This window comes from Antrostomus carolinensis, unplaced genomic scaffold (genome assembly GCF_000700745.2).
Source record: "Antrostomus carolinensis isolate BGI_N321 unplaced genomic scaffold, ASM70074v2 scaffold8676, whole genome shotgun sequence".
Lineage (NCBI taxonomy): Eukaryota > Metazoa > Chordata > Aves > Caprimulgiformes > Caprimulgidae > Antrostomus > Antrostomus carolinensis.
Window position 1 is genome coordinate 19,250 of NW_010323887.1, and position 15,491 is coordinate 34,740.

At 40.3% G+C, this 15,491-nt stretch overlaps 1 protein-coding gene across 1 annotated transcript in view; it reads left to right on the plus strand.

The window, feature by feature from the left end:
• The window catches only part of LOC104527108 (zinc finger CCCH-type antiviral protein 1), a gene marked incomplete at its 5' end in the record, with an annotated part of 27,171 nt that extends 17,888 nt beyond the window's left edge, over positions 1–9,283 (plus strand). Inside the window, 6 exons of the mRNA XM_029085634.1 lie at positions 1–105; positions 554–650; positions 1,082–1,160; positions 6,333–6,463; positions 8,235–8,386; positions 9,000–9,283. Coding sequence (XP_028941467.1) covers positions 1–105; positions 554–650; positions 1,082–1,160; positions 6,333–6,463; positions 8,235–8,386; positions 9,000–9,283 — 848 coding nt within the window. The remainder of the gene's footprint in view (positions 106–553; positions 651–1,081; positions 1,161–6,332; positions 6,464–8,234; positions 8,387–8,999) is intronic.
• Between the last annotated feature and the right edge of the window lie 6,208 nt (positions 9,284–15,491).

Below are 15,491 nucleotides of genomic sequence, written 5' to 3' on the forward strand. Positions count from 1 at the left end.
TGAACTCGCCATCTTCTGCTACTCTTGAACAGTCGTATCTAGCAGATCCAGATGCCACCATACTTTTCCAGGCTGGCTTGCATCATTACCAGCTCAATTTTAAAGGTACTCATTTTAAAGGTTCTCATTTACAACTATACAGAGACTAAATTGCAAGCTGTCCCAGCTTTTAGAAGCTATGTTTTCTTTTACTAACATTACCAGTTTTACTCATTCGAAAGAAAAGTGAGGTAGTGATGGCCCATATAAAATTCCTTACAAAAGTAACTTTCCCCCTTATCCTTGACAATATCCAGATTCACAAAGGACCAGAAATAAAAAGATACATAGTCTTCACATAAAGTCATGGTAAAACTTAAGTGAGTTATTCCTGTGGATGATAAAAATGAAAAATAAAGCATCTTTCTGTGCTGCTGAAGCAATGTTTAAAGAGGATGAATGACTTAAGGAAGCAAGCAAGATAGGCACAGGTTGAATAACTGTCATTCATTAATGACACCATCTTGCAGACTTGTTCATGACTTTTTCTTTTTCCTTCTCTTTCCTCCTCAAGAAATGACCCAGACAAACATCTCTTTTAAAACTCGAAGACGGGTCTGCAGGCGACCAAAGTTCGTGTCTTCTGAAGATGTGCAGAAGATAAAGAAAGGGTAAATGATGCTCTTTAAGTTGTTGTTTTTTCATATTTCAGAAGTAATTATAAGGCAAAATGGCTGCCAGTGTGGCAGTAATTGTGTAAAGAATGCAGCTGTTGCTAGAAGAAAACATTTGACAGAACAGAAGCTGTATCACAAACTGCTGGTTTGGTGCATCACCTGGTTTCTGGAATACATGTTACTCCAAGTACCACATCTACAGGACTGGTGATGGACAGATGTTTCTTAAAGAAGCAAGTAAAAGAAGACTCTGACAGTTGAGTGGCAGCATGCAAAGCCCAGTTCACAGAATGAGGCTGTTTCCCAGTTTCTTTGTGGTTTATTTTGTTTATTTTTAAATGTAGGAATTGGCCAAGGGGATGCTGACAGTTTGAATGTTCAGAGCAGGACTAGAATTACTAACACCTTGTTTTCTGTGCAAGCAGCCAGAGGGATTCTTCTATTCCAAATCAAGCCTGTCCTAGCCACTGGGATCAATCTGCACTTCCTGACTTGGGATACAAGGTATGTTTTAAAATTATTTTTTATTTTTTTTCCCGTAATTGTAATGAAAAGGCACCATTCAAATAAGGATGCTGCGATTACTGAAGCAATTGTAACTGGTTAGATGCTAAAAAAGAACAGGGCTGTTTTCTTGGTTGGGTGTACTGAAGATCTAGGTGATCTCCCAAGAGGTCCTGAAAAAGGTGCTAAATTCCCATGAACTTCATCTGCATTTTAGGCGTCTATCTACCTGCAAAAACAAAACTCACCAAATTCAAGACAAAAAGTTTCCCTGTTAAAATGTACTAATGGCTTTCCTTGGTGACCTGGTGGACTGGTTAAGCAAGAGGCGTCTATGAAGTGTGTGTTTCTTCACTAGAAGCTGGGCTGAGACCAAACCCTTTCTGTGTAGGCCATTAAAAAGTCATCCAATAATACCATTTTGGCTGTTGGCAGATAAAGTCTGGATTGGAGACCTAGGAAAGGAAATCTCTATATGCTTGTCCAAGTCACTGAGTACTGTCATGTACATCACTGATCTAAGCACAGACCGCAGCCTCGAGGAATGGCAGAAATAAAGAGTTACAGCCAATAATATCTAAAAACATTTGCGGTGTTCTCTTCAACAAAAGAAAATAAAACAAACCCCTGCCAGCCCAAAGTCTATGTTCCTATTTGGTCTACCAGTGTTGGAGGAATGCAAGAAAGGAGATAAAGGACAGTACTTGGTACCGGTTTCTGGGTAGTTAACAAAACATTCTCCCAGGGAGAGAAACAAGATGATGCCATAAATTGGCCAAATAAGGAAACACCAAGATAAGACCAAGACAAGCCCAAAGAGAATGAAAACTACTGATAAATTAAAGGGAACTATTTGAACTACTACAGGTGAATTATCCTAACTAGCATAGTAAAAAACTCAGCCACAGGTGGGGAAAGCCCCCTACTCAATAAAGCCCCTTCCCCACATGGCATGCATGGTAGAAAAAGAATGACTTTAAGTGAAGACAGACCTCTCAAAAAACAACAGGAATTAGGATGACTAAATGTAGTTGTGAAATGTACTGATAACTGTTGCTTGGAATGAATAAAATGTCAGCTGTGTACCACCCAAGCCATGCTAGCTTTGTGGAGTTAGCACCTAGCACCCATTTCTGTGCAGACATTAATTAATCAGATATCTCAACTCTGTGTGTTTTTTTGCTCAGTGCACATTGGGTAAAAAGAACCCTCATTTTGGGACAACACGAAGACCAGAAATGTGTAGGTATTTTTTAAATTACTAGTTCTGGTGGTATTAGGAAGCAGTCCTTCTGGAAGAGCAACACAGACAGCGGAAGTACTACAGTATGCTAGAAAAAAGGCTTTTCAGTGTTACACTTGTGCTTTTTTTGTAGTGGTTTTGACCCTGATTAAGTAACAGCACATAATGTGGAGCATAAGAGGCTTTCCTCATTGACTGTGTCACAAAATCTTGTATGATGCTGACCATGTTGTATTGGCATGGATACCTTGATGGCTAGGGACAGGACAGAAGTAATATCATATTTCCAGAATTTTTTCTGGCTACCTTGGGTTGACAGAGAGCTCCATTGCTATTCTCACTCTGTGTGTTTTATTTTCCCTAGTGTAGTTACATTGGCAGTGGCATAAGAACCAGAAATATCATGTCTCTTAGCTTCTATGAACTAGTTTCTGTGATTCTGCTTTGTGCCAAATGTTTCATTTTACCCTGACTACCCTCTTGTGTTGGATTTTGGATTATACCTCCCTCAGTGTAATAGCCATATCTGGCCACGTGTGTATATAGCAAATCCATCTTTAAATACAGTTCTGATAAAAAATCAATGAGCAAAATTTAAGTCAACTGCTCTGTACATGAGCTCCTTTCAAATAGCTGTTTTTCACAATTACCAAAAACCCCCTAGTTTTCAAGATTGTAAAAGTGTCAGGTGTCCAGCACCTGCTGAATGAACTAATAATGAGTTTGTGTGGGAATCTGGCAGACAGACCTTTTGAAGATTTGGGCCTGTGATATTTTGAGCTCTGTCAAAATAATAAAGCTAATCAGCTCTTCCCTTGGCTTAGCAGCAGCTTAATCGATTAACATAAGCTTGACTTTTTCAAAAGAGTTCCAGGAAGAGAAGTAGCTCAGTTCCTTTTAGGTCTTCAAGTTGTATGTACTTAACTGCTTCCCTTACTCTGAAAAAATCAGACTGAACTTTAGTTGAGTGCATTTGTTGGGGTGTTTCTGGAGTCACTGAGGTGAGTGTGAGAGGCTTTGCAATGCAGTGTGCAGATCCATGGTATTGCTGGTGCTGCTCGTGGAGATCCATTAAATAGAAGGACCACCTTGTTTCCCAGAGCTCAGTTTGCTTGCTGAGTTGACACCTAAGAAAACCATCTCTTAACCTGTAAACTGGGTGTCTTTCATAGGAAAGGAAAAGTTAATTCTGTACCCAAAGCCCACAGGACCTGTTAGTGCTAAAAGTCAAAGCATGGGCTAGATTAAATATTTCTGTGGGACCCTAAGCTTGTTTTTTTGCAGAAGGTAATATTGGCACTGGCTGGGACTCTGCGTGCTTGTGGTGACCATCGTAAGATCTGACAGTTACGACTTGATGAATTCCCTTCTCTTCAGACATTGACAAATAATCCTGGCACAATTTGCTGCGCTGGAAGTAGAAAGGAACACCTATATGAGATAGATAGGGAGAAAGTCATCCTTGCTTAAAAGGAGCAGCTCTGTTTTGGTAACATTGCTTATTTTTTGTGTGTTGCAGTGTCTTAATCTGTAAGTCATTGAGAGTCATAGTTCTGTAGAAGGTAGAGTGTATGATATGCACAATGGAAATTGGCAATGCCAATTGGAAAGCTGGTGTGAATTTCTTCTGTCTTTATTTACTTTATTTAACAGACAAACTGGAATTAGTAGTTGGTAAACCTTTTAAAGGCAAAAAAAAAAAAAAAATTATATTGTCTTGGAACTTCATGCTGGGTTTTAAATTGTATCTTTAATGTCCAACTGAGAAATGTGTGCAATGAATGTGTGGTTTTATTTCAGAGGATTGGTCTTTGTGTGGCTGCGATGTTGCTGAATCCTGACACGCATGCCAAAGATTGCTGTGCTGTAACAGGAATGGGAGCTGATGCAATGTGAAGAGTCTGTCTGTGCACTTTATAGATGTTAGTTCCAGTTGGGTCACTGTCACTAATACAAACTGTGCTGCTTCCAAAACCTAAGTTAACCAGAGATCAAGGTTTGATATCACAGAACGCTAATCTTGTACAGTCACAGCTAATAGAAATCATCGTCAGGGAAGTGATTCTTTCTCTGCCTCAGAAACTCCAGTCCTTGATAGTGGGTTAGCAAATGCTTACGCTCTCCAGGATTTTCCTTTTCAGCTCTGAAGATGACCTAAGGATGATGAGCTAAAGAGGTTACGTCGTTACGAAGTATCAACCTGCAATAGCGATGTGGTGTTACCCTTTATTAGCAGGGGAAACGTCCTTGGGGAAATAAAGCCAATTCTACAGAATTTTCGTGCAGAGGAGAACTGGCTTTGCTGCTTGGAGGCCATCATATGATAAAATAATTGAAGTACCTTTCTTACAGGATTTGGCCTCGTGCCACCTGACTGATCCTCTCTGTTTTACCTGGGACCGTTACGGTTCCGCAGTAAAAGATGTAACATAGCAAAAGCATATTTGTAGTCTAAATAAGAATTGTTTATGTATCAATAAAATATATAGTACTGAAATATAGTGACATAACTTTCATCTTGTAGGTGATGGTGAGCAACTTGAGCTGTGGTGTCATAGAACACGCAGATAATAAATGCTCACCCATCCAAATTGTTTTATGTGTTGTGTTGTAAAGAAGCTTTGGAAAATACTCTTGTATTACAACATGGAAAATTTAATTCAACCTTGTAAAAGCTTTTTAATAAATTCAAAGAAATAATTCTTCCTTGTGCAGCTGACTTTATTCTTAATCCTTAGAAGACTTTCCTATGATAGGCTTCTTCGTCAGTAAGTACTTAATGCACAAACTGGACATGGTGTCCAGAAAAAACACTTGGTTTTTTTATATGCAGCTGTGAAATATAAAACAGATTTTATCTCCTCTCCAAACTCAGCCTTCTAAAACATGGAGCTTTTGCCGGACAGGCTAAGATGTCGTTTTCATATTACCTCCTAGGATGTTCCTGCTTAGAACACAACTTCGATATGTGGAATGTTGGGCATTTCACTTTAAGTCATCTTGAGTCTCCACTTGGCTTAGGCAGCAGTAAAGTGGAAAGTATTACCCAGTGGCATCAATCTGCCAGCATTATGCATTTTCAGTCAGGTTTATGGAAGATAAGTGTTTATTCTAAAAGATTAAAGACACACATTACTTTGGAGAAAAAAATGGAAAATTCACGCATGACATAAGCAAGCAGAAGAGCATGTTTTAATTATGTTTTGCCTTAACTTCTCTTTGGGAAAAATGTGCGTTTCTTGATGGGTTTTTACACGCAGAAAGTGTGGATAAGTAGACTTTGTTTCTTGTAGGAAAGGAGGAGATGTATTTGCTTAAGCAGGTATTTAGTGTAACATTCCTATTAGAATCTTAATTGTTCTCTCATGCTTAGAAATGTAGCTTTCTTCCTTAAATCTATCTTTAAGTGAAAATGTCCAAGTTTTAACTTTGAACAGTTAAGGAGCCAGGATGCTGGGAGGTTGTATGTATTTTCTTTGTTTCATCTTTAATAGCTGAAGCTCCCTTAAATGTCTGGTTACAAATGATACTGTTATCTAACATCTTTTGTTCTTCATCAGCTTTATATATAAAACTAATATTATCTGGAATACTCAGTCAGGTTTTCTTTTTGAAATTACTCTTTCATTGAGATTTAAAGTTATAAATGTGAACTCTTCCTTGGAGATAAGCATTTAATTGCTCCTTTCACTTTCAGCATCCTTCCTGAAGAGAGGTGAGGTGTCTGTGCAAAGCAGGAGTGACATACTGATTTACATATTAAGTGTCTGTCTAATTATTCACATAGTCACGATCTAAAGCATTAATTTAACCTTCGTAAGTATAGTTTGGGGACCCTTCTGAAAGTATATCTGCTGTAATTAGACTTCTGTGTGTTACGAGCTAACTGAAGCCTCATGTCTTCTTTTGCTTTGGTTTATATTTTACAGGCAGTGGAGATCAGTAATACGACTGCTGAATACAACAAAATAAAGCAGCTGTTTCATCAGACTATGAAAAACTACACTGTTCTTAAAATACGGAGGATTCAGAATCCATCCCTCTGGAAAGTGTTTCAGTGGTTGGTATCTGTTTCCTCATCCTTATGGGGAGGGAATCTCCAGGGGCTGGTGTCCTGTATCTACTTCCTGGGAAAGAAAAGACGTTACCACCTGTGCTGTAACGTGACTGGTATTTCCTTCCTAGGGGCAGTTTCAGGGGTGAAATTCAGTGTCTAAGGCCTTCCAGAGAACACCATGCTCCTGGGTGGAGGTTCCTTTTGCATGGCTCCGTGGCAGATGCAGGGAGGGGACATGAATGACTCAGACCTGGCATGAGGATACCCACAGTGATGTGGAATAGTGTATTGTCTCAGGGATTGAACAGTAACTGCCTGCTGCACGCGTGTTCTGTATGTTACAGGTGTTTATCCATTACAGTATATTAAATACTTCCTAAAAAAGATGTGGGCAAGGGTAAGGGTGCTTGGTGCTTGAGCCCTTTCTGTTTGGTTTTTTCCAGTCAGATTTATTTAAGGCTTCTTTAAGAGTTCTTTTGCTGAATGCAGCCAGTATTCAGTGAGAAAGAACCCTTGTGCTTTAACGTAATGGTCTCAGAGTTCCAGAGCTCCTTTCCAGTTTTCAACATCTCCATCAGTGATACTGAACTCCAGGTACTTACGCCAAACTGGATACCAACAGATTTGAGCTGGTGATAGTGACAATAAACAACCATGTGCAGGTGAATTTGGTAGCAGATTAAGCTGTTGTGTAGAACAGTTGTCTAGTTTAAAACAAAAGCACAGATACTTCATGGAAGTGTTCATGGACCATATGGAATGGTAAAGGAAAAGAAAAATCCTGTTCAAGTAAGTACTTCCACATGCAGAACGACTGAACCCAGGAAGTTACCAGCTAATAACATCTAAAACCTTGTCATCTAGCAAAACTTTAAGACACTTCAAAATATGTAATAGTACATACTTTTTATCCTCCTCCAGAGAGATAATTAAGCAAACCTGGCAGAGTTTAACACTGACAAGTTCTCGATGAACAAATTTCAGTCCATTGCTCTTAAATTTTCATTTACACAGTTTACAAGTTGGAAGGATTCTCCTCTCTCCCTGGCCCTGTTGACTTTCTGATCATCTCCTGAAGAATATTACTGTGTTGTCCACTTCATCAGCTTCTGAAAACCTGTGGGACATCTGGATGCTGTGAAATAGTGATGGGATATACTAGTTGAGCTGTCCATTTTGATTCCTCTTTTGAGACAGGTCATAGCTCAGTCTGACTCTGGCCTAAATCAGTAAGGTCTTCAGTGGTAAAAGAAGGCTCAGTTTCTCTCCTTCTGGCTCTGTCTCCTCAGCTGCACTGATCTCACTGAGGGGCAGGAGCCCAGGGTGTATGGATGGCAGTTTGAGTTCGCTAGGGGAATGAAGAAGAAGCTGCCTGTAGCTTTTACCCACTGCTGGAGCTTGGAGGCTCTGTGGTTAGTACCACCCCTGCTCTGCAGAGAGTTCGGGCATGGGAAGGGACAAGAGACATTAAAGCAGAACTAGTAGGACCCTACAGAGGAGCAAAAGGTTGGTACAGTGAGGACTGCAATAGTGTCAATGCTTGCTTGAATTCACTGAAGAAAGCCAGAATTATCTAGAATTGCTGAGCAGTGGTATCAGTGTATTGCTCATCTTCTAATTTTTCATCATACTTCTAGTCGGTCTCATCTTCCAAGCTAAGAGAGGAGAAAGCAGACTGGATATCTCATCCAGCTGATATTTACATGTACATTATAACCCCTTTCTCCCTTTTCTTCCATGGCTCACACTCTCCTCCCCTGCGTTTTTGTGTTAGGCAAAAAGAGCAAATGAAAAGGGAAAACGGAGGGAAGGAAGTAAATGAAAAGCTCCTGTTTCACGGAACCAAGATCAACTTCGTGGAAGCCATCTGTGTTCACAACTTCGACTGGAGAATTTGTGGAAGCAATGGAACTAACTATGGAAAGGGTATGTAGGAAGTGACTCTGTGTGTTAAGCATCTACTTAGACTCCTTTGATACCAGAGCAATCAAATTTTTGAAGTCTTCAACTATAGAGGGAGAAAAAACAAGGTAGGAATTGGTATTATGATCTTCCTTCCTTCTGGAGAAGACAAGGATTTGCTTTGTGCAGGGCTAAGTCTTTTCACAAAGTGTTTAAAAAAATAATATAGGGATGTGAAAAAGCTTCTGTTCCTGTAGGTGGGATCTTCTGAAGGCTCCAGGTCATAATTTGAACTGGCCAGAGAAATGGCCAGTAGTCTTCATGGCAGGGAGCAAGAAGGGTGTGCATTCCCTCAGTAAGATTGTGTAAGGTCCTCATGTTTTCTTAGCCATCATATCACACATAACTTTAGTAGTTCTTTATGTTTTGGGTTTTTAAAAAAATACCTAAAATAGCAAATTCTGAATGGAAATTCTGTGGTGAAATCCTTTCTTGTAAAAATTTCTGTGGAACTATGTAAACTGAGTAAGAGGAGACCTGAAATTTGTCAAATACCTCCTAAAAACAAGGGGATGCTCAGTTTTCACTGTCACTTTATACACATTCCTTATAACCATGTTTTCATATCATTTTCTAGGATCTTACTTCGCTAGAGATGCTTCCTATTCCCATGCGTACTGTCAGCCGGCGGTGAGGACAAACATCATGTTCGTGGCCCGTGTGCTGGTTGGGGAGTATGTTAAAGGCAACGCAGCCTATGTTCGCCCCCCGGCAAAGTCTGTTGACGGCCTTCGGTTTTATGACAGCTGTGTGGACAATGAGTTAAATCCCTTAATTTTTGTTGTCTTTGAAAAATACCAGATTTACCCAGAGTATCTAATAGAGTATGCAGAGGAAGAAAAAAAATGTATTGTGTCTTAGAGGGATCAGAGCTGTTTCTATCCCTCATCTTATTTTCTGTATTGCAGGTGTTCTCATACTTGGCGACTTCTTTCTTTTTAATACAATCCCTTGGAATGTTAATCCAAAGAATTTCTGTATTGAGGAGGGCTGGCAAAACAGATGTTAGATTTGTTGAGACCAATTGCCTTGTCTTCTCCTCTTCCTCTCTTAAATGAAGCATAGACACTTGGATAACCATAGCAGAAAAATTAGAATCATGGGACGGGAAATAGAGTGTTACAACTTCTGTGTGCAAATAATTGTAAAGGTATTGTCTTAGAAATAGAGTACTTATTTTACTCTTTGCAAACAGTTCAGTTAAGAGGAAAATTAACAGTGAAGTAGTTTTTAAGCAAAGTCTTAGGTTTTTAGTAGTCAAAGATTCTTTTTAGTGCAGAATACAGCTGCTCTTGATCCTCTTGTCTGCCATCACTCTAAACAAGTGTATGTTAGAATGACTTAGTTTTCAAAGTGCTGCTTGTTAATGCTGATTCTAGTTTCGAGTTTAAAATCGTAAAACAAAAAAGTAAAAAGCTTATTTTAAATCCATGTCGTAAGTTCTCAAGTGGCCAAATTTCATCTGTACGACAGCAGCTACTGCTTGGATCAGAAAATTGTTGGATCAAATTATTTTGCTGATCTGCAGTAACTTGCTCTGTGACCAATACAAAAACAGAGCTCCAGTGAAACTGTGAAAGTCACAACCTGTGAATAAGCAGGTACTACAACTCGGTGGTTTGCCAGCAACCACTGGCTGAAAGGACATAAAGCCTGTCTCACAACGAGCCAGGCTTTCAAGTGAACATGGCCATGTATTTCCTTGATGTGAACATTTGCTCAGCAAATGCTATAGAACAGGAGAAACATCCCAAGAAGCACTGATATTTTCTGTCCTACTTGTATGAATTAATTTTCGTTTTTCCAGAAATATGACATGACTGGAAGAGACCAGTTACATTCTCTGGAGGCCAGTGATAGAACTGCGGTCCTAAGACATTTCGTGTACGTGTTTTGTTGCCCACACTGTGTTGGGCAACGTGCTGAGAGCTCACTGACAAGTGCAGTTCCTCTCTGTGTTTTGAAGTTGCTGTGGGTAATCCTGGATACTGCTTCCCTGGGTCTGTTTTTTGATACACTTACTTTGTCTTTGGCAGTGGTGTACAAAAAGAAAAAAAAAAAGGGGCTAGGTCAAGGCCTTTTTTATTAAGTTACATGCTTTTTATTGTCTCAGAAAGAAAATACAGAAACTCTCTGAGAGTTTCTACTTGATTTTAATACAGAGTTTGTAAATTAATCGAACTGAAGACCCTCTGTACAAAGCTGTCTTATTCAGGCAGTCCAGCTGTTACCAGCTGAGGACAGAGGCACAGTAATTTTTGCTTTCAGATAAGCTTTACAGTAACACAAATAGCCTTCCAGTTATTTGCATCTTTGATACAAATCCATCAAGCACATGTACTACTCAAAGTTTGCGAGTTACCAACAGGACAGGGAAATACCTAAAACTAGGAAATTTTATTAACATTACTGTCTTAGAACTGAATGAAAACATGCGTCAGTAATGCATTAAAAGGGGAAGATTTTACCACTTTTTAAGATCTCTCTCACTTTTGTTTGCCTGTAGAGTTCCTGAATCATTGAGTTTTGCCATATTTGAAAATAAAATGTGCATTCTCTCACTTTTTGCTTGTTAGTGTGCAGTTTATCTCTGTGTGTAACTTACGGCGCAACTAAGCAGACCTAGTGAACTGGCCACTTAATACATGTGCTCAGTGTCGTCCTTTCTTCTGTGCTTCTAAACCAGGGAACTGAATTAAGGTTCCAGATGTTGCCGCAAGAAGCCAGCTTCCAGGTGAGACCAAATCAGAGTCTGTTTTCATGATAACCAAGAGAATTTTGGAAAGAAGTTTTTTTCATTCCTAGTGATCCTGAGCAGAAACCATAGTTGCTTTTTTTCTGGCAATCCTAGCACCACCTGAGACTGCCAGTGTGGGCCCTGGTTTTGTCTGGAATAGCCTATGTGTGATAGTAACACTTTGATTTGTCACTGCTGATGTTTTTTCATGCATTTCTGGACTGGCCAAAAGCAGGTTCGTGACTGCCCTGCCGTATCCTATCTGCCTCATTCACTAACCTTATAGTATAATCTGATTAATGGCTTTCAGAGTTCAGTAGGTGCAGAGCAAGCTTGTTCAGAAAAGGCTAAAAATGCATTTCCTAAGGTCATATTCTGTGTTGAATCCAGTAACTTTACCTTCTTTTAGGCACGGCATGATAAGGGCTATTCATGAACACATACTGCTGCTCTTGACTTCTGGGTGTCTTTTGGTTCCTGTCTTTAAACTGAGGGAATAACTACTTCTCATGTTTCAAGACACAGAAGGAGTTTAGAGAATAGCATCACAGAATGAGTTATGAGCAGCACCACTATAAAATTTTATTAAAAAAAAAAATTAGCAAGTTGTTGCATTTTACCTCTGAATATAACTTTTTTCCAGTCTACCCCTGTGAGCTGGGGTGCCAACCAGCTAGTTTGCTTACAATGAAGCATAGGCCAGATGCAATCCTAGCAGTCAGCTGGTCAGCAGCCCTGTTAATCATGTCTCCTCCCTCCACCCCGCCCACAACCCTTCAAGTATTAAGATGGAGAGTGTTTTGAGGCACCTGTGAAACGGAATGGCATGAGCACAGTTTCCTAGCCCCTGCAAGGCTCTGGGGCTTTTTTTTTGCTTCCTGGCACAATCAAGCCTTTGTAAAAAAAAAGGCGCTACGTTGGTGACAGCTCTGAAGAAGTGAAAGCTGTGAATGTGCAGCCCTCTAGCACAGCTGCTCTTCAGGTTCTTACATCTCAAAGACAAGGCCGCTGCAGGTGGGAGTCTGCAAGACAAACGCGATGGCATTTTTCAGGAGAAAGACTAGAGGCCCTGGAAGAAGCCCATTCACCGATGCCCAGTGTTGTCGTGGCCTGTGAGACTGCGTGGCTGCTGTACACAGGTAGGCACAGTGTCCTCTTGAAAGGTCTCTGGGTCAGGAGCTATGCATACAAAGGGGTTAAAGAAGCTTCTGCCACTGACTGAGGCCTTTATTTTGTATTTGAAAAGCTCTACATGCATGCCTTTGTCAGTAAAACACAGGTTGAAAACTTGTTTAAAAAAACCGTTTCACCCTGGGTTAGTAACTGTGGTCTTGATTTGCAAGCAAACAAACAAACAAAAGAAGACTCACAACCAATGTACCTGCTACAATAGTTGGACATGGTACCACTGATGCTGTGATACACTTTCTTCAACAAAACTGTAGCTCTAGAGGGTTTGTGGTTGTGTGGCAGGAGCCTAGGGTGACAGCTGTACTTCACAGCAGTCTCCCATACCTACCACACACCATCACGGTAGGTTTTGTTACAGCTTTCCAGCTCCAACAGGCTCAACCAGATGTGTCTTTAACAATTCTTTTAACCGGTCCCAAAACCTTGACCCCCCTGTAGCAAAGACTTTCTAAACAACTTTTTGGTTCAGCCTGCTTGATGTTGTGACAAATACTGCAGGAGCAGCTCTGACAGTAGTGAAGTCCAACAGAACTGAGCTGCAAGAAACAGCTAACACTGAAGAAGCTGTAGAGGTAACTGAGCTGATGGTGTGCATGGTCTCAGCACAGATGACTAAGCAAGCAGTTCAGAAAAGGCTTGTGAAGTGGGGGACTATTGCCCTTGCAGCCACTCTGGGGTTCACACAAAATACCATCAGTTACAAGTAGATGTTTCCTGATATAATGTTGGCAGGGAAGTTACTGCCCAGGCTCAAATTCTGATGCACAGCACAAGGGACTATCGCCTCTGCCCCTCTTAATCCAGAAGAAGAAGTGCCCCAGAGGCTGGGGGGGGCTGCTAACTTTAATGGCAGATACTTTAACAAAGATAGAACAAAAACAAGGCTGGGGATGTGTTTGTATAACCTGTGCAAATACAGTCTCTCTTTTCCAAGCAGCAGATCTTTATATAAAGTTTGTATCAAATGCTTTTCAATTGCTCTGCTTAGATATAAAAAAGGGGAGCTTTTCCTTGGCCAAGTTCTTCCTCTGCATGTTCTTCCCCTTTCCTGTTGTTCTTGCCACTGAGCTACCTCCTTGCTAATTATTTTCCATAACAATATTTGAAAATGATTCAGCATAGCATGGTGAAGCACGACAGCACGGTTCGAATGGGGAAGTTAAGGCAGAAAAACCAGTTCTCATTTATGGGCAAAATGTGTAGTATGAGTTGAATAAAAAAGCTTCTAGTCACACCTCATGGAAACAAAGAGGATGCATACTGTTACAGCTTTATGAAATTAAGCCCAATAACCCATTTAAAAGCTTTATCCATACATGCAAAGAAGTCATATACTTGCTGTTAACTGAGCACATCTTTGAATTTATTGAGGTAAAGCAGACAAAATTTTCAATCATGTTATATCAAACGTACTACAAATGTCATTCTTAAATTTGTGTAGCATGGATCACATAAACTACACACTTTATAAAGAGCCAGCAGGTTTCTCAGGCTTTTGTTCCCTTATAAGATTTGCTATATTCCTTGAGTAAAAAAATTATCTGTCTAAAGTGATTGCTTGAAATGCAGTGATTAAAAATAATAGTAAAAATCTAGTGTAACTTTAGCCCAGAGTGAGCTGATCACAGCCACGGCTGGACAGACACAGCAGGGGTGAAGCTGAAGAACGACTGTCCACAGGCTTCCAAAGGCTGCAGGCAAGGATGCAACACCCTTATCTGGTTTCACAAATTATCATTGATTAAAAAATATACTATTTTTTCCTCAAGTGAGGGCTGGGAGAAGAAGGGGGGTAGCTAGGTACTTCCACATCTTACTCCTCTATGCAGGAACAACCAGGGCAGCGCAGGGCCAGCTATGAAAGTGCTTTTTTTAAGTCAGAAGGAAAGTGTATGTGGGAGGAGGCTGCTGTGGGACATGGGGAAGAGCCTGAGCTGGACAGGAAGGCATGTGTGGGTCCAGGAGAGCGTGGAGATGTCATACCAAAGCCAGAGCCTGGGCAGGTGAAGAGCGTGGCATTTCTACTTGGGAAGAGGAGGAGGTATTACTTCAGTTTTGGTTTGACATATCATCTTTCCCTTCATTAGGAACTTCTGGATTACTGCTGCAAGACAATCTGGCAGCTCTGCTACACTGCAGCAATCCAGAGAGAGCAGAAGTTCATAGAGGTACATGGCTCCTACTGTGCCTCATTTGCAGCACGAAAGCTTGGCACGAAGCTTTATGTCGGTTCCCTTTAGCTCTCTTTCTATGGGGGAGCTCCCTTCCAGTCTTCATCTGCTCTAAGATGCCTCTGTAAAGTGTGTGCTTTAACACTAGCTTTAAACTCTACTTTGCTAACATGTAGGGATTTGTGCTCTTGAGATGGTAGTAAGGTCTGATTTGTTCCAAAAGCTGAGGTAAGCACAAAGACACCGGTCCAAACTACCATTTGGAGATGATACTGATTTAGTTGAAACACAGGCCTTTTTTTTTTTTTTTTGAAATATTTAAAAGTGCAAATGAGTACTGACTGTGACTATTCTATTATCCCTCTTGTCTGGTTTCATTCACATAGTAATTTCAGAAAGCTCTGAGGCACTACATTAAAAGGAAAAAGTTGAACACTTTATGAGGAGGAGTGTAAAAATATGCACCTGGAAAGAGATCCTGAATGCAGACAGATCTGTAATACCACAGTCTGAGACTCAGGCCCGAATGGACTGGAAGCTTGAGATGGAATTCAGTTTCTGCCTGTATTGGCTCTGGCCCCATACTTTCCCATTAGGTGTGCTTAAAAGGTTTATTTGAATTACCTGAGTGGTTTGCTGATTATTTAACATATTAACAAAGTAACAAATTGGGCCAATGAATTACTGAAATCCAGGCACTGTCACTGTACTGTATATAATCAGGCTCACAGGGAACTTTCAGGAAAATATACCAGAAAAACAGTGTCCTGGGATGCTTCAGAAAGCTGTGCATTATCAGCAGGTTATCTTCTTACTTCCTTGCAGAATCATCTAAGATACAACCTCCTGAAATGCAACAGCTCTATATATATATTTTTTTTTTTTTTAAGGAAATCATAATCAGATGTTTAACTCACAGGGTACTCTTACCTATCATGAATCTCTACCGTGGTTTACAGCATAGCACCCC